This window comes from Cyprinus carpio, chromosome A18, assembly GCF_018340385.1.
Source record: "Cyprinus carpio isolate SPL01 chromosome A18, ASM1834038v1, whole genome shotgun sequence".
Taxonomy (NCBI): domain Eukaryota; kingdom Metazoa; phylum Chordata; class Actinopteri; order Cypriniformes; family Cyprinidae; genus Cyprinus; species Cyprinus carpio.
Genome location: NC_056589.1, coordinates 11,710,995 through 11,731,613, shown reverse-complemented (window position 1 = coordinate 11,731,613; position 20,619 = coordinate 11,710,995). Strand labels below are relative to the sequence as shown.

At 34.7% G+C, this 20,619-nt stretch overlaps 1 protein-coding gene across 1 annotated transcript; it reads left to right on the top strand.

The window, feature by feature from the left end:
• The first annotated feature begins 6,960 nt into the window (after positions 1-6,960).
• Positions 6,961-20,109, top strand: LOC109085537 (dynein regulatory complex subunit 4-like). Its single transcript, XM_042775798.1, has 5 exons — positions 6,961-7,097; positions 7,693-7,785; positions 7,916-8,113; positions 8,243-8,449; positions 20,083-20,109. Exons 1-5 carry the CDS (start codon positions 7,095-7,097, stop codon positions 20,107-20,109), a joined length of 528 nt encoding a protein of 175 aa, XP_042631732.1. The 5' UTR covers positions 6,961-7,094.
• Positions 20,110-20,619: the final 510 nt, after the last annotated feature.

Here is a 20,619-nt window from a genome sequence, read left to right as displayed (position 1 = left end):
AATATGTCCAATATAGACAGGCTCTAAAAACTGCCAGGAGCCGAGCATATCCACAAACTCTTAGAAAAACAACCAAAACGATGGGTTTTTATTTTTTTGTTTGCGAATATAACAAACAACTAGATGCCACCCGATGTAAATATTCCTCACAGTTAATGGCGTATGGCACATGGAATTTTCTTCACTGATAAAATAGATACCATCAGAAATACAGTAGCGAATGTAGATTCCACGGCATCTAATGCTTTGGTTTTATCCATGGCTTTTAAAGATAAACTGCATTGCTTTACAGCTATAGGACAGGAAGAGCTAAATAAACGTATCACTGCGTTTAAACCAACAACATGTTTGTTAGATCCTGTACCCACTAGAATACTGAAAAGAGGTTTTTACCTGTAGCAGAAAAAGCAGCTTCTCAATATTATTAACTAAATTAGTTATCTTTAGGTCCGTCCCAAAACCATTCAAGCTGGCGGTTATTAAAGCCTCTTATTAAGAAACCACAACTAGATCCTAGTGAACTGGCAAATTACAGACCCATTTCAAATCTTCCATTTATGTCTAAAATTTTTAGAAAAAGTTGTTTCTGCTCAATTGTGCTCCTTTCTGCAAAAAAATGATCTCTATATGAAGAAATTTCAGTGGGTTTTCAGAGCCCCATCCTTACACAGAAACTGCACTTGTTAAGGTTACAAATGACTTGCTTCTTGCTTCCAGATCAAGGCTGCATCTCATTACTGGTTTTACTTGATCTTGATGCTTCGTTCGACACCATGAATCACGACATACTCATAGATGAATTACAAAAACTATACAGGGTATCAGGGGCAGGCTTTAAGATGGTTTAGATCCTGCCTGTCCGATCCTTCTACCACTTTGTTTTTGCTTATCTAAATGGGAGTCATCTCATTTATCACCAGTAAAATATGGGTGCCACAAAGGATCTGTCCTGGGTCCTCTGCTATTTTCAATATACATGTTGCCCCTTGGTAATATCATTTAGAAAATCTTGAGGTTAGTTTCCACTGTTATGCTGATGATGCTCAGCTATATATCTCAACAAGACCAGGTGAAACTTCAAACTATATCCTAGCTAACAGAGTGTGTTAAAAAATGTAAAGATTGGATGACCAATAATTTTCTCCTATTAAATTCAGATAAGACAGAGATATTACTTATTGGACCAGAAAACATTACACAGAATCTCGTGTAGATTACAATTTGCAATTAAGCGGATGTAATGTTACTTCTTCTACTGTCAAAAATCACAGGTGTTATATTTGAGGCAGTAACTTGTCTTATGAAAATCATACTTTCCATGTTACAAAAAACAGCATTCTTCCATCTCTTAGGGAAACGTTGCCGAAGCTACACGAAGCATGTTACCTGTGTTGCTTTGATGCAGAAAAGCTAGTTCATGCATTCATGACCTCTAGACTGGACTATTGTAATGCACTTCTAGGTGGTGTGTCCTGTATCCTCAATAAAACAAGCTACAGGTAGTCCAAAAACCTGCAGTGGCTGGGGAAAGTCCTTACCAGGTCAAGAAAATATGATCATATTACCCCAATTTTACAGTCTCTGCACTGGCTACCTATTAAGTTCCGTATCAGTTACAAAATATTATTGCTTACTTATAAGGACCTTAATGGCTTGGCTCCTGCATACCTAACTAGTCTTCTACTGCGCTTTACAACCCATCACGCTCCCACTAAGGTCACAAAGCATGCTGGACTTTTTGATGGTACCTAGGATAGCAAAGTCCACTAAAGGAGGTAGAACTTTTTTCGCATTTGGCTCCCAAACTCTGGAATAGCCTTCTATTGATAATGTTCAGAGCTCAGAACTTGCCTTCTCTCTGTTTAAATCTAGATTAAAAAACACACCTCTTTTATTAAACATTCAAATAATGCATCTCATGGTTTTGGACTGCGGTTATATCTCTGATCAGAAATGTGCATTATTATTCTTAAGCTTGGGTTAAACTAATTTGTTTTACTTAGCTGGAACAGCTTCCTTAATTATGTCTCTATTTGTTTCTCTGTTTTTGCCTAAGACATCCCTTGGTAACTAGGATTTACACAAACTCCAGTCTGGATCAGAACACCTGAGAAGGATAATACCAGCCCCTTAGAGGACCTCAGATGATGCTAACCCAGAGACAACATACAGAACTGCCACATTTTGCTATAAGTTTGATTGCATAATTGCTGTTAATAGTGTTAATGGTCTGTTTGTTTAAGTCTTTTATTGATTTTTCAGTTTATTTCTACTGTATGCACATTAACTGACTTGATCACCACTGATAAGCTACTACTAAAATATTGTAGAAGCGTAATTTTTCTGTAATGTTGCTGTTGCAATGATTTGTATTGTAAAAGCTGAACCAAATAAGCTTGAAAAGATTGAATTGAATATTTGATTAAAAGTAAAGTGTTAATAATTCATTTGGATTAACTAGATTACCAAACACAAAAACCATCAACAAAAGGAACGGTAATGGACAGTGATGCCCTTTTTTAGATGTTTGACTGCATCAACTAGATTATCAAATAAACTCCAAAAACCATCACAAGAAGGAACGTGTGGACAGTGCCATTTTTTGTGGTTTTTATCATGATGACAATTATGATGGAAAATGGATGCTCTGTTAATTGTATTAAATATTTTCATATTTCCTCCTCAGCCTAATTAGGTGGTCTTTTTTTTTTATAGTGGGGTTCCTCTGTGACCTGGGAGCTTAAGGGTTCTGATAGAATTCCCTATATACCCATTTCCAGTTAGTTTCACATTCCCACCCCTGTTCGGTTTCTAGACCTAAAGGCAGAATCTAATAGGGTGGGAAAAATTTTGAGCTAAGTAAGCCATAGATTTTTTTGAGTGATCAACATTTAGCTAGATAAACTTGCTAAAGATTAAAAAGGACTTTAAAAAAAAAGGGGGGAAGTTGTGGCCAAGTGGTTAGAGAGTTTGACTCCCTAACCCTAAGGTTGTGGGTTTGGAGTCTTGGGGCGGCAATACCATGCCTGAGGGTGCCCACTTAAGCAAGGCGCGAATCCTGCTTCCCAGGCACCTGCTGGCATAAATGGCTGCCCACTGCTCGGTGTGTGTGTGTTCACTGCTGTGTGTGTGCACTTTGGATGGGTTAAATGCAAAGCACAAATTCTGAGTATGGGTCACCATACTTGGCTGTATGTCACGACACTTTCACTTTCATAACTATGTCAGATTTGTTTTTACATTTTTTTGAATGGACAAACATTCTCCATAATATAGCCTAACGGGGTGGAACTTTAAGGGGTGGGACTAAGCAGGATAACATTTCACAAGCTAAAAAAAAAAAAAAAAAAAAAAAGTTAGAAGTGAGAGTTGGAAGCTTACCTCAGTTTGTACAGTTGAATTCCAGTGGGAGAGAATAAATGATGTCCCTTCTAGAAAATGTGGTCTCAATGAAATAGCAGCTTGGTTTTTGTAGGCATATATCAATAAAAAGGTGTGTAAAATACGAAATAGTATTTATTATGTCTATTATCTCTGTTTTAAGTGATAAAGAAAAGAACTAAATATACGAATTTAAGCCATTTTCTTATAAATATGTGACTTATTTTAGACAAAATATGTAAAATAAACACTTGAGATTATTAAAAGTCAATTGTATAATCGACCTATTATATATATATATATATATATATGATATATATATTATATATTATTATTATTACATATACATATTATTATTATTACATATATTATATATTATATATATCCAAAGCACTGTAACTAACTAGCTACTTCCGGAGTAGATTTTTCATTGATTACATTTTTACTCTTACTCAAGTGACTATTAGGATTCGTTACTTTTACTTGAGTACAGTTTTTGGCTACGCTACCCACCTCTGTTTATAAATTAAGCATCTTATGTTACGCGTTGGCTGATGTAATTGGGCATTTGATTTAGGCTCATGTAGGACGATCGTCAATGGTCAGCTTGGGAGATAGGTGGCGGTAATGCACTTTTTGTTTCCGATCCACCTGTAAATCAAGAAGAAGAAGAAGAAGTAGAAAGAAACCTCGGCAGAAGAAGAGATATTTATTAAAGTAAATAGCTCAGAAAATTTGACTGAACAGAGTAAGAAAGTGAGAGAGGTTGTGATGAAGGAATACTCCTGAAATAAAGAAGAAAAGAAAAAAGAGGCTGAAGATAATTTGTTAGATGTATTATTTTCTATGAGTGAGTTAAAAGAATGCAGTAAAGAAGAATGAAACAATCTACTACAGGAATGGATGGAATTAGTTACTGAATGATGAAGCATTTTAGTGAAATTTTCTATGTAAGTGATTTTAACATTTTATAATAGAATATGGATGGGAGGGATATAATTCCCCAAAGTTGTAAAAAGGAAGCACTAATTATACCTATGAAAAAGCCTGGGAAAGATCCAAGTAATCCTATAAATTATCGCCCAATGGCTTTAACTTCTCGGCTTATGTAAGGTAATGGAAGAGAATGTTAACTGATAGATTGATTTATCATCTGGAAAAAAATGAACTGGTTTTCTTCTTATCAAAGGAGTAGGTTCAGGTGTGGTAGAGGGACTATGGATCAATAGTATTATTAGAAGATGAAATAAGAAAGGCATTTATAAATGGAAAGTGTCATTGCTGTTTTTCTTTGATATAAGAAAAGTACCTATGATATGTTGTTGTGGAAAAGAGGGTTACTAATAAAGTTACAGAAGATGAGTATAAAGGAAAGAATGTGTATAATTGGTTAAAGAGTTTTTAATTGGAAAGAAGTATTAGAGTAAAGATGGGTGGACCTATATATCTTCAAAGTGGAATAGTGATAATGGTACACCTCAGGGCAGTGTAATAGAATCCACTTTTATTTATTATCATGATGATTAATGATGTTTTTCAAGAGATTGATAGAAGTATGGGAAATCATTGTTTGCTGATGATAGAATATCTGGTTTAGAGGAAAGAATATAGAGTATAACCTAAAAGAAAATGCAATATGCGTAAATGAAGTAGAAAGAAAAAGTGGTCGGGAAATGGTTTAAGTTTTTCAGTGGAAAAGACAAAAGTAATAGTTTTACTAAAATGAGGAGGAATATGGATGTTAAGAAGTTAAAATTATATAAAAAGAATTAGAGGCGTGTAAAACAGTAAGATTTCTAGGAGTTTGGTTTGATAATAGATTAAATTGGAGAAGCATATTTGAAAAAATGGGTGGGAAGATGTAAGCTTGAGTTATGAGAATGTAATGAGATGTATTTCAGGTCAAATTGAGAACAGATGGATTGGCTTTTAAAACTATATATATATCTATGATAAGATCTACCTATAATAGTTATGGTTGTATGGTATATGGTTCTGCAAGTAATCCATTTGATTAAAATAGAAAGAATTCAAACTCAAGCACTAATTTGCTGCGGAGCATATTCTACTTCTCAGTTTGACTCTTCAGGTAGAGATGGGTGAAATGCCTTTGCAGAATAAAGAAGCAGCAATTAATGGCATCTTACTGGGCAAATTTGAGAGGACAGAGAGAGGACATCAATAAGAAAATGTGAGTCTAGTTGGGTACATGAGAGAAAGATGTAATAGTTTTTGGATGGAGTGTCTTGAAGTGGTTGAGAGATATGAGATTGGAGGGAGGTTGGATGTGCTCCAATAATTCCTTTATCTCAGTACCATTATGGGTTATGCCCCCAACCAGAAGTAGATTTAAGTTTATTAGAAAAAAGAAAGACAAAGGAAGGTTCATATGAGCAAGTATATAATGTAAAGGGAATATGTTGGGTCAAGATATGGGAATATGTGCACATTTTGCAGATGCATCAAAGATTCAAAAACTGATCATGTGGGTTTTGTATTCATTATTCCAAAGGTTAGTAAAGTGTATAAGAATAAAAGGATAACAGATTGTTTATGGGGTGTGTACTGGAGAGAGATGTTTGCAATAATTATGGCAATAAGGTGGATAGGGGAAGTTAAAATAGCCAAGGCAGTAATATGTTCAGATTGTAGTTCAGCTCTAATAAGTTTGAAGGAGAGATGAAATCAAAACAAGACAGGATATGGTAATAGAGAGATAATTCAAGAATTATATTCAATCAAAACAAGCTAGTTTAGAGGTACAGTTTTTGTGGGTTCCAGCTCATATTGGGTTGAGAGGTAATGAGGAGGCTGATGCATTAGCAAAAAAGGCAATAGAACGAGAAATAGTAGATATACAGATATTAATATTAGATATTAATATTAGTAGATATACAGATACTAATTTTATTTAGTAGGTCAGAAATTAAGTCAATTATTAAAAAGAATGTTCTGAAAATATGGCAGCAATATTGGGATAATGAAATATAAGAAAGGTAGACATGCATCAAATACAGTCAATATTGGGTAGAATATCAGGTAGGAGTAGTAGATATGAGGAGAATATGATTACAAGATTAAGATTAGGGCATACAAGATTGAATAGTACATTGCATTTAATAGGTAAGAATCAAATATATTTATGTAGAGGTATGTAAAGTTAGTGAAACAGTTGAGCATGTAGTAATGCACTGCAGGAGATATAATAATGTATAAAGGGAAAAGAGAGTTGAAGAAGGAATTAAATAATATAGGGTTAAGTTTACAATTAAAAATGTATTAAAGTCAGATAGGAGTATAATAAATTGATTTGGGAAATACTGGGTTAAATAAGCGTATGTAAATGAGGGTTTTTTTATATGTATTATATATATTTTTTTTCTTTCTCTGTCATGGGGGCTGAGAGTGGACGGAGGAGCTGAACACGCAGCGCCGGATGAAACTCTATGAAGCCTCGGTGCCGGGTAAATAAGGAGAATTTATATGTTGAAGTTGAAATGTTATAGAATAGGAAGTGTCAATGGTCCATTCAAGATAGGTGGCGGTAATGCACATGTTTGTCTGCGATCCATACCGTTAAAAGAAAGCAAGAAGAAGAAGAAGAAGAAGAAGAGATTTCACGTTGCTAGGAAACCTTTGTTTGGCATTGTCAGCGTGTGAAGCGAAAAGCCACTTTATTTTCATTTGAGGTGATAATAACGCTTTCACAAATAATGGTAAGCAAATGTGGAATTTTACAAAATCATGCCGTTTGTGCGTTTATTGTGGGATGACTTTTCAGCGAGAATAATCGCTGTTGTTGGTCCAAGGGTGAGACGCTGGTTTATCGGCTAATTATACTAGAAGCTAACGTAAAGTCTGATAAATTATGTTTAGTACAAACTGTATTTCCGCAAAACTAAATATTGTATCCCCTGCAGTATATTCATTTTGTTGAGTCAATCCATTAATAGTATATAAATATCTATATCCCATGCTTTTACTACAATGATAAATAATAAAAAATCAAATAAATAAAACCAATGGTTATTGTAGTTAAACAATGGTAATCATAAATTAACCATTAGTTTGCTACACTAACTAGGCCTATAGTTTAACCATGGTATTTGTTGTAAAACTGTGGTTATACAAATGGTAATAATAATAATAAAAACATGGTTACTACATTTTTAATTTATAAAACCATGGTTAATTTTCATAAAGGAAATGGGAAAATAGTTTCCTGTGCCATGCACAAAAGAAATGTACAGTATCCAGCACAATAGACCTCAACTTTGTTAAACGTTATCTGTTTATCTGTCCATATTCCAGCCGCCAAAAAGAAAATCTTCCAACAAGTCCCCAAAGGGCAAAACTCCAACAGTAGTGGATGGCTTGTCCACAGATGAGATGTCTAAAGAGCAGGTGTGATTTTCTCATGTGTGTAGAGTCTACGACTACTAATAATAATGAAACCAAGAACACCTTGTAAATGGTAGCCATTCATTTATATTTCATTTTACCAATATGTCTTTAACTCATGAGAGTTTTGTAGTTGGAAGAGCACATTGTGCGTCTGCGAGAGGAGCTGGACAGAGAACGAGAGGAACGCAACTATTTCCAACTAGAGAGGGACAAGATCCACACGTTTTGGGAAATCACCAAAAGACAACTGGATGAGAAAAAGTGTGAACTGAGAAACAGAGAGCGTGACCTAGAGGAGGGCGAGGAGCGCCACCAAGTGGAAATTAAGGTGTTGAAAGTTATTTTCATAATTTATTAATTATATAATCATAATTAATATACATTCATGTTTGATTAACTATGTGTTGGCTCATAATGAACATAACACTTTGTGTGATATGAATCTGGTTTTGTTCAGGTTTATAAGCAGAAGGTGAAGCACTTACTTTATGAAGAGCAAAACATGCTCTCTGAGCTGAAGGCTGAAAGTGTTGTCAGCAGCAAATTGCTGCAAAAGGAGCACGCTGACTTTGAGAATCAGCTACGGAAGGACATGTGTTGCTTGAAAGTGGACATGAAAGAGCAGGAGCTGTCCAGTGAGAATGTGATCAAGAACCTTCATCTGGTATGAGTATGATTACAGTACGATGTAATCAGGATGTGAATTGGAATGTGGGAGGAAGGGACGAACATTAACAGATTGTTGTTAATGTTGTGAATATTGCATGGTGAATTTTAACAAAATATAGTGTAGTTTGGGACAGAGGCTTCCCAGCGGACACCTTGATGTTTGAAAAGATATTAAATTGACATCAAACATTGTCGTCAAAAATGCGAATCAAACTGATGTCAAAAACTTCACGGCCATTTGACAACCACAAACTGATGTTCTTTCAACAACCAACATAATGACAGAAAATCAGTGCACTGAAAGAAAAGTTTTATTCAACAAACTTGAAATCAATAATACAAATGTCAATTCAAAAAGAAATTCACCTCTTTTGATTGTGAACAAAGATCACAGAACAACAGATGAATAATTACTGACATTAGTCCATATCACAGTATGAATTTGATTAGCTTTGCAGTGATACTTCCTGATTGTTTAATTCAAAATTGGCCAAATTCCGTGCAGTGAATTGTGGTTTTATGCCTGGACTCCACGGTTCGCATCGCAGAAATCATATGGATATATGGACAGTGTAACAGTTTTTCAAATTTTAATTGTAAAACAAGTTACAATTACAAACAAGCAAGCGGTTGTGTGTCACGCACATTACAAACTGAATCAAACTAGTGCTACAGTGGTAAATGTAATCAAAGCATTTTTAGCTGTGCATACACACAAACTAACAGAAATAGTCATAGCACAAAGTCATATTTTATTGAAACACATTCTTGTAATTGTTAAAAGTTAAAAAGATAACTTGTTTTACATGACAAGACATGTACCCACCTGAGAGTTACAGAATGTGAGCTGGACACAAGGTCATGGTTCGTTTTAGGATTGTCAATGCTTTTGAAGCAGACCATCACTTCTAGAATAGTGCCATCTACAGGTGTGGTGCTAAACTGCAGAGAAAGCTTTGTCATTGAATGGGTATTAAAAAGGAAATGAGTATGTTGATCTGAAATGGTACGATGGTGTTTTAGTGCCACGTAAAAAAAAAAAAATAATAATAATTCTAAGATTACGAGATTAAAGTCGAAATACTTCGAGAATAAAGTCGAAATATTACAAGAATAGAGCTTGAAAAACACACATTATTGTAATATATTGTTTGTATTTCGCTATAAAACTGACAGATTTTGAAAACTGAGATTTTGGAATATCTCCCGGTGCTTTCAATCCGGGCTATTTGCATGTGCAAAAGACCAGAATATACTCTCAAAATATTTTAACTTTAATCTTTATTCTCTAACATGTCAACTTTATTCTTGTAACTTTTGACTTATTCACGAAAACATTTCGCTTTATTCTCGGAATATGTTGACTTTATCCTCGTAATAGTTCACATTATTCTCGAAACATTTTGACTTTTATTCTCTAATAGGTTTGAACTTTAGTCTCAAAAATTTAGAAACCTTTAATCTCATAAGGTAGTTCAACTTTATGTCCCCCCCCCCCTCCCCAAATAGGATTTTAATCAACTTTATATCTCGAAACATAAAATTACGACTTAAATCATCGAATATGCGAAGGGTTTTTTTTTTTTTTTTTTTTTTTTTTTTTTTTAACGTAAAAGGCACTACTAAAACGCTGTCGTAGAAATGGACATTAAGTTTTCTGACATATCAAGTTTGATTGGATATTTGAGCAGTTTTTTTTTCACATCAGTGTTTTGCATGTCAATTTCAGATCTTTTTGACCTATCATTTGCCGCACTGGGACATATTTTAAAATGAGATGTTCCAATTCGATGATGTCCGAGGCCCCCATTAAGAAAAAATGCTACTTTTGAAAGTTTAATCATGCTGACAAAGAGATGCATATTAATGCTAAATACTATCAATCAAGCACGCACAACACATTGAGTGTCAATGTGAATGTCCATATGACATAAATTTGAAAATACTAAACCTGACCACTGATTTGATGTAAACTGAATTTCATCACACTTTGGCCTTGCATATAATTAAACGCAATTTCAGTGTATTTAACTTCATTTTATGGAATACCAAACCTGACAAAATTAGAAATAAATAAATACATAAAATACTACAAGAAAATGTTACAAAGCAAAAAATAAATAAATAATAAATATACAAATAAAAGCATTAAAAAAAGATTATTTATACTTTTATTTTCCTTTTTTAGTACAGTATATTTTTCCTCCACATTTATTTAGTTTTTTTTATTTTATTTTATTTATACAATTAATTTTATTTCCAACTTTATTTATTTTCACATCTATGTTATTTTCTACATTTCTTTGTCCGTAGGGTAATGAGGAAGGGCCGTACATGTAGGTAGACAACCAAAATGGGTAATACCCCGCGCCGCAGTGCCAGCGGCGTTAACCACTGCAAGTCAGTTTGCGTGTTAAATTAATTCCGCGAACGTACCCGCCAGTGGTGCAAAGGTACGTGATTTGCAAACTGAATGTAATTTTTTAAATTGAGATAAAAGGAGGAAGTAATACCAACAATAACATTATGATATAACATTGTCTCATCCGTTTACTCATCTTACAAATGTACAGTTGAGGTTAATTTCAAAAATGTTATGGTAGTCCCTTAGTCTTACAGTCCTACTCATCAAAAATTAAAGAGAAGACCTTTACACAAGGATATATGCATCCTTATTGTTAGTAAACAGTCATTAAATATAAGGCCTATTATAGAGGGATAAACAGCTAAAATGTTTTTCATTTCGTTCATTCTTGGTTACAAAAAATCCCTTCAGGTTTCCATTTGCCAGATCGAATGAGAACGGTCCCAGAATTTAGCAATAATTATTATTAAGTCTGTTTATTATTCTTGATTTTTCCAACTGCGAACACTTTGCATTTTTGAATTATGCCTTATACTGTGTGACCAAAAATTGAGGTATTTTCGGTTTCAGCTGTGTTTGATCGCGCTGGTGTGCCTCACGCCCATTCATTGGAAACGTAGCCATTCACCTTGCTAATTCTGCGCTAGCAGCGGTCCCTCTTTGGCATCAATTTTTTGCTAATTATGATTTATTTTTTTTTTCTTGATACTGAAAACATGGCGTGAAACTACGAAAGCCTATTTATTTTACCTAATGAATATAGTTAACTTTGAAATATAGGCAACATCACGAATATGGGAAACGGTTTGGATTTGCTCCCAGCAGGAGGAGCTCAACCTTAACCTATGGTTTCGCTTTAAAAATTAGTATTCATTTATTTTTTTTGTTTGAAATTTTATACTAAAGCCTATATTTGTATATCCTGCAATTTTATTTATCCATTAGAATTATATATTTTTAATTCTTGTTCTGTTTCTGATACATTTGTTTACATTTAAAGGATTTGTTGTAAAGCGAAGGGAACGAAAAATATCGTGTTGGGCACATTGTAACATTATTAGGCCAGCCGTTATTATTTCGGAATGTAATTACCTGCAACTTATACATTAACTTATATATTTTTTTTTTTTCCTCTCACAAACGTAAATTTTATGTTTTAGCCTGTTTAAAACAAAAAAATAATAATATAAAAAAACTAAAAATAAAAACATGCATCAAACGACATAGGCGATTAATTGGTTAAACTTTTGTTACTGTGGGTTAACAGTACTTATAATATTATATACTTAAAGGAACAGAGTCTGGGCCTAATCTAGCTTATCCATTGGGTTTTTATATTTGTTTTTTATTTTCATTGCATCTGAAAATGACTTTTGCAGCCATTCACTCACCCCAAGACACTGCATGCTCACCTGCCATTTTCGCTGTGGTGCTCAGCTGTGTGGATGATTTAAAATGTTTGGATATAAAGGTTGATGTCCCATTTTAATACGGAATTGTTCATTTAAAAAAAAAAAAAAGTAATATGTGTTAGTCTAAAATGAACTTGTTAACAATTAATTAGAAACGATTTTAACATGCCACTGTGGACCATTTTATACCCTTTTTAACTTAATAAACTTCTTGAGATTTTTAATGTCAGTTTAATAGTACTGAAGTTCAAGTAAAAAAAAAAAAAGTATTAATCTGCAAAATGTCACTATTCCCATATATTATGCCTATAGTTTTAAATTTATGATGTTAAAATTCCTTTAATAACAACACATGCATTTTTGTTAGTCCCGTTACCTGTCCTTTCATCAGTTTGACAACACTTCTTGGAGAAAATATATTTGTCTGTACACTGATTGGGGGAGAATTGTTGCGTGTTTTATAAATTATCTTTTCTTTATTTTAAGTCCAAAACGTTGAGGCCATTGTATCATTTCGTTCCCATTATTTAGGCCTACTTAAAACAAGAAACGAATAATTAAAAACCTTGCAACGAGTTTAGCTAAATCATTGAAAGGCTAAAGAATGGGTTGGATTAATAAAACGTTCTCATGTTTAAACTCAAGTTCTCCTCTCATTATAATCAACCAAAATCACACATGTAAATAAGAGCTTCATTACTTGACAACTCGACCTTCAGTGATTTTAAAAGGGAGCCTTCTTTCCTTGCTTTCTATATATTTGAGTCAAAAAACTAAAATTGCATCCGCATTTAATGCAGTTGTGTAAATTTGTCCCTGCGTTCAAGATTTGTCGCGGCGCGAGTGATTGCTGAGTGCACGCGTCAGTCATGTTATGCTTATTTGTTTTAAACTTCATTACAAATCGTGTTTTTGGTTTTTATTTTGGGGATAATTGGCACGTAACAAATAATTTACGTTGTAATGCATCTGCAAAATGTGAATTATTATTCATATTCCAGTGTTGTTGTGCGAAAATTATTATTGCGCAGGGCATGACCAGGGAGGGCGCCCTGTCAGATCACTTGAATTTTTTCCCTGATAATGAATTAACTTAAAATTTGTGGTGTCTCCACATACGGCGAAATATATCTACAGCAAGCTTTGAAATGTCTTTTAATAAAAAACGAATCAATTCAGAACGAAAGCTCTATGCCAATCGTGTGAGTGTTGTATTTCTCTTTAAAGGGCGAGTCCATGTGGTTTAAAGTCAGCCACTGTGAATTTCATCGTGCAGCTGACAAGAAAAACACCGTGTTATTAATAATAATTAAAATTTTTCTCCTGGTTTTACAATATTTGGGCTACGTCTTTCCTGCTGTGCTTTGGTGGCAAAACGATAATGCATCTGCTTGAGCGTGGAATATATTTTAAGGCTTACTCATTATGGTATTATAGATGGTAATTTTTATATAAACCTGCGATGTTAGTTGAATACTGACAAATGCACGACTAGTAACTCTAAAAATCTTACGTGGGGGGCAGACCTAATTAAATATCCTCTAGAGACATCTTCTGTTAAAGCTTTTAAAGCATTTTATAAACGCGTTTGCATAAATGCTTTCTTTTCGAACGGTCTGTAATGGAAGGATGCTTTAACCCAGTTTTGTTCCTCTGAAACACAAAAACGAACAATTGAAATAAAATTGATATTTTATGTTGTTGAGAATTGCCAACCCTATCTCCTCTCTTGCAGATATTCGTTCCTGCTTCTGGTTTGTTGGCATTATAAATAGGCTACAAAAATAAAAAATTTATCAGTTATTAAAATAGGAGTGGTTATGGTTAGATTACCAGAACATTGCATAAAAAGGTGTTTTTGCAAGTGTGCAGAATTTTGATTTCTCCCTTAAAAAAATAAAAGGGAGAGACGGATCAGACTGATGTCTGGACTCTGTTTGGGATTTTAGAAAACATAAAGAGATGTTTCATATAACTATGGTTTATGAAAAAGGCGACATTCTGTTGAGAATTTCTATTTTCATAGTCTAAAAAATATGTATAGACGATACCAAATAAATGAACGCAACAGTTTGCGAATTTATTTTCTTTTATTTATTTATTTATTTATTTTGAGTTTAAGGCAACTACCTCCTGAAAATTAAGTTATAAAGAACCAATAAACTATATTGTCGCTATCATTAGGCAACATTTAAGTGGATCAACAACCTTTCTCTTCAAAGTGTGCCCTAAAACCAAAGATGACGCGGCAATCGTCCTAATCTAAACCTGTTTTCTGGGTCAGTTTTGAATCCCTCATAAACGCAAGACCTGGTGCATCATGACAGACCAAGAGATTCACACCTTTATCTCGACTCCCACAAGCTATACAGAACTACCCCCCAGCCCCCTCCAGACGAACTGAACCTCGGTCTGTGTTGTTGGCTGTGTTGTCATGTTACTTGGGGTTGAAACAGGCCTGACTCACAAGCATCCCTACTCTTTGGATTCAGTATTGTTCCCGCAGAGCCCAATTATTATTATCACTATGACCAAAAATATAACAATTATCGACTTGATATTAATCATTAAGTATTTAACGAAAATCAATTGTTATTTGTGAACGTAGCGTTTGCGGAAGGCTTTAAGAACAAGCGGAGTCCCTCCATCAGCTGCTCCCCCACTTCACAGCGCGGCGGGACTCGCGCCTAAACCTGCCTCCGTATTCATAGGTCGCAAGTTTTTGATTTAACTAAATCAATTGGTAGGCGCATACAACTTCCTGATCGAGCGCAGCCCAATCATTTAGCCAGACAGAAAACCATTCAGTCTACCTGAAGCGAAGAGGTAATTTCATTTGTAAGTTACTGCGGTTAAATAGAAGATTAATGGCAGAGAGAGAAGAGGAGAAATAAAAAAAACAGTGTTGCTATTTTCTACAACCTTGGAGCTCATTATATTGAAGTACAAATCCAAAACACCAGAAGCAACCACAAATCTACAGTGGTTCTTGTCATTCAAAAGTCTGTTTTTTGTTTATTCACAGGCTATATGGAATGAAAATAATATCCTTTAGGTTCAAGTTCAACTTTAAGTGCCATTGTTTAAATAAAATGCTTTATGATTGCTAACGTCTCATAGACCTTCAGTTGTTATGCTTTAAAATCCCCTACCATTTGTTAATTTCAAAGTATTTTCACCTCCTAAATCAACTACCCTTTAAAAAGTCATAATTCTATAATGTCAAATTTACTCAGGCCGATACTTAGTTCTAATTATATTGTAAACAAGTTCATTTTAGACTAACCAATATAATTCGATTTTTTTTTTTTAAATGAACAATTCCTGTATAAAATGGGAACTCAACATTTATATCAAACATTTTGAAATCGTCCACAGCTGAGCAAACGTGCGAGTTCCATGTTGAGCGTGCGCAGTGAATGTGCTGCACACAAAGTCCATTTTCAGATGCAATGAAAATAAAAAAAATAAAAAACCCTGTATAGCCTAGATTAGCCCCAGACGTCTGTTCCTTAGTATATAATAATGATAATTACTGTTAACCCACAGTAACAAATGTTATGTATAAAATGCTTTAAAAGCTTTACAAGAGATGTCTAGAGGCTATATTCATAGGTTTGGCCCCCACGTAAGATTTTTCTAGTTAGTCGCGGTCATTTGTCATTATTCAACTAATCGCAGGTTTATATTTAAATTTACACATCTATAAAATCCATAATGAACCCTTAATATATTCTGCGCTCAGCACATGCATTAAGTTTGCCACAAAGCACAAGGCAGAAGTAGCCCAATAATTTAAAAAAGGAAACATTTAAATTATTTATTACTAAACAAATGTTTTTCTTGTCGGCTGCCAAGATGAAATTCACAGTGCTGACTTTATCCTACATGGACGCCGCCTTTAAAGAGAAATACAACCTTCACAGATTACATAATGCTGTCCGTCTGAATTGATTCGTTTAAAAGACATTTCAAGCTTTCTGTAGAGTATATTCTTTCATGTATGTGAGACAACCACAATTTTAAGTTTTAATTCATTATCAGGAAAAAATTCAAGAGATCTTACAGGCGCCCTCCCTGTCCTGCATGTGCAATTAAATATTTTCGCACAAACACCTAAATATGAATAATTATTCACATTTTGCATATGCCATTACAACGTAAATTATTTTTTACATGCAATTATCCAAAATAAAACCCAACAAGATTTGTAAATGAAGATAAAAACAAATAACATAAATGCTGCGCGTGCACTCAGCATCACTCAAACGTCGCGCAAATCTTGCACGCAGTACAAATTTTACACACCTTCATTTAAATGCGGCGGCTTCATTTTTATTTTTGTACTTAAATTATATGAAAGCAAGTAAAGAGGCTCCCCTTTAAAATCACTGAAGTTGTCAATTAATGAAGCTCTTATTTAAAATCGAGTGTATTTTGTTGATTATAACTAAAACGATCGAACTTGAGTTTAAACATGAGAACTTTATATAATCCATCCATTCTCGTTAGGCTTTCAATGATTTAGCTAAATCGGCAGGTTTAATTTATTCGTTTTCTTGTTTTAATTAGGCCTAAATAATAGGAACGATATTATACAGTGCCTCACGTTTGTATTAAAAATAAAGAAAAATATTTATAAACACACGGCAACAATTTTCTTAATCAGTGTACAGACAGAATATAGTTTTTCCCAAGAAGTTTGTCTGTCAAAATAAGGACAGGTAACGACTAACAAAAATGCATGTTGTTTTATAAAGAAGGAATTTTAAAATATAAATTAAAATATAGCCTAATATATGAGAATATTGAACATTTTGCATATTAAGTCCATGTAGCCTAGCTCACTAAAATAGGCAATTTCTTTTGAATAATATAACACATAAATTCCATAATTATATAAATAATACTGCACACCTATTTAATGTGTCAAATCTAAAATATGGTGTAATACTGTGTAGCTTAGAGAAAATAATAAGCACAGGCTCAGGCACAGGCTTGACATTTATCCTGCTTGAATTCGTCTAAGAAATGCTCATAACTTTCATAAAGTACCAAACTTTCATCTGTGAATATTAATAATATAACTAACAAACTACAGCGTTTTTTTCTTTCATTTTTCCCTTACTGCAGCCCGTCAATGTTAACACATCGGTGAGACAAAGCTGATTTTTCTATTTGCGAAAATGTGCTTGAATGCGCTTGTTTTTGATAACTTGTGATTAAAGCGCCACTCAGTCGGTCAAAAGCTGTAAATAGCACTTTGGCAGACGCCGTGGTGCGGCGGTACTAGCGGCGGTAGAAGCCACGTTTTGGATAGACCACCTACTGGACTTTACCTCAGGAATAGCACTCGTCGAGCAAAAGTGTAAGAGTTGTAAGCTTTGAGGCCACAGTGACACCTTGTCCAAACAAAATACAAAGCACTGTAGCCTACAAATGACGTAGACTGTTCATAATGGGAAATGAAATGACTTAGATGGTATACATAGAGTTAGGGTGATATTAAATTACTTAATTAACTTAAGTAGCTTATTAACATGCACATTACTAGAATATTAGCCATTCATTAGTACTAATTAAGCACATATTAATGCCTTATTTTACACGACCTTATTCTACATCCTTAATCCTACGCAATACCTACAGTATAAAATAAAAAATGTATTATTATTGTTATTATTATTACTTTTCTTTGTATATTTATTTATTTTTGCTTTTTTACATTTCTTTGTATATTTATTTATGTATTTATATATTTCTAATTTTGTCAGTTTTGGCATTCCCATACCTATTTTCACTCATTTACCACTGGAAGAAATTACTGTCCAATACTGGCATTAAAATTATGTTATACAGCATCTTGATCAAGACTTGATAACAGTTTGAACGTCCAAATTGATATCAATTGACATTGGGGTGGCACGCTGGATTTTATTCATAATATTGTACAGTCGTGGCCAAAAGTTTTGAGAATTACACAAATAGTTCGTTTTCAAAAAGTTTTGCTGCTAAAAACTGCGTTTTAGATCTTTGTTTCAGTTGTTTCTGTGATGTACTGAAATATAATTACAAGCACTTCATACGTGTTCAAAGGCTTTTATCAACAATTACATGACATTTATGCAAAGAGTCAGTATTTTTGCAGTGTTGGCCCTTCTGTTTTTCAGGACCTCCTGCAATTCGACTGGGGCATGGCTCTCAATCAACTTCTGGGCCAAATCCTGACTGATAGCAACCCATTCTTTCATAATAACGGTCTTCTTGGAATTTGTCAGAATTAGTGGGTTTTTGTTTGTCCACCCGCCTCTTGAGGATTGACCAGTTCTCAATGGGATTAAGATCTGGGGATTTTCCAGGCCATGGACCCAAAATTTCAACATTCTGGTCCCCGAGCCACGTTAGTTATCACTTTTGCCTTATTGGCACTGTGCTCCATCGTGCTGGAAAATGCATTGTTTCTTCACGAAAAACTGTTGTTTTTGGAAGAAGTTGCTGTTGGAGGGTGTTTTTGGTACCATTCTTTTATTCATGGCTGTGTGTTTTTGGGCAGAATTGTGAGTGAGCCCACTCCCTTGGATGAGAAGGCAACCCCACACAATGAATGGTGTCAGGATGCTTTACTGTTGGCCATGACACAGGACTGATGGTAGCGCTCACCTTTTCTTCTCTGGACAAGCCTTTTTCCCAGATGCCCCAAACAATTGGAAAGGGGCTTCATCGGAGAATATGACTTTGCCCCAGTCTTCAGCCAGTCCATTCACTATACTTTCTGCAGAAGATCAATCTGTCCCTGATTTTTTTTTTGGAGAGAAGTGTCTTCTTTGCTGCCCTTCTTGACACCAAGGCCATCTTCCAAAAGTCTTCGCCTCACTGTGCGTGCAGATGCGCTCACACACTGCCTGCCTGCTGCCATTCCTGAGCAAAGCTCTGCACTGGTGGCACTCCGATCCCACAGCTGAATCCTCTTTAGAGAGACGATCCTGGCACTTTGCTGGACTTTCTTGGACGCCCTGAAGCCTTCTTTACAAGAATTTAAACCTCTTTCCTTGAAGTTCTTGATGAACCTATAAATGTTGATTTAGGTGCAATCTTAGTAGCCAATACAATATCCTTGCCTGTGAAGCCTTATTTTTATGGCAACCAATGATGGCTGCACGCGTTTCTTTGCAGGTCACCATGGTTAACAATGGAAGAACATGATTTTCAAGCATCACCCTCCTTTTAACATGTCAAGTTCTGCCATTCTAACCCAATCAGCCTGACATAATGATCTCCACCCTTGTGCTCGTCAACATTCTCACCTGAGTTAACAAGATGATTACTGAAATGATCTCAGCAGGTCCTTTAACGTACCGCAATGAAATCAGTGGAAAGGTTTTTTTTGGGATTAAGTTAATTTTCATGGCAAAGAAGGACTATGCAATTCATCTGATCACTCTTCATAACATTCTGAAGTATATGCGCAGCAACTTTTCCAATTTTCCAATATTTAGTGTATTCTCAAAACTTTTGGCCACGACTGTACACTTGTATACCTGAATCTCATATATACTGCTTTTTCCCCTGGCATATTCACAGACATAAAGAAAATATTTTGTGTTAGGTCAACAAACCTGTGTTGTCAGTGTGCAGTAGACCACACCCATCTTAACGTTTTTTCCATATTCAGTCTCATGGTGCCTGAAAAGACAATTATACTTATATTTAAGTAAACTTTAAATTACCAGTACAGTACTCCCAGTCCCCCCTCCCCGTAATTTGCACCCTGGCTATAATGATTACCATTACATGACAGTTTACACTTTGCTTTAGATCTCAAATGAAAATAAACAAAATTGTCTTTCACAGAAACACAATGAGGAATTACTATTCTGAGAAATGATTTTGCCAGAACAAGTACGAGGTAAAGTCTCTGTCTTTATTTATTTGGATGGACTAGAACAGCGTTTTCCCAAACTGGGGTGGCGTAGACTGACCACCAGGGTTGCAACGGAGGAATTATTTTGATGATCTGTTGTGCACACATGCAGGCCCATCCCATCTCACTAAAAAAGATAGGGAGTAATAATCGGTGTTTTTTTTTTTTTTTTTATATAACTGAAATTTGATGTTTTCCAAATATACCCCTCAGGACTTAACATTAAAACCCGCCAAGCTGCCAAATGCAGGTGGGATTTCAGCAGTGGCATGGTACCACGGTCACTGCCACTATATAGTCCACTTTGGGAGGGCTGGCATTATACAGTAACAGAGCTCGACATAATGCTTGTCTGTGACACGTGAAGTTTTTTAAAGGGGCAAGTAAAAAGGATTTTTACATACCAGGCTGGACAATCAACCTGATTAAAACACTCTAACTAGGGAAGCATCTAAATTTACTCAGAT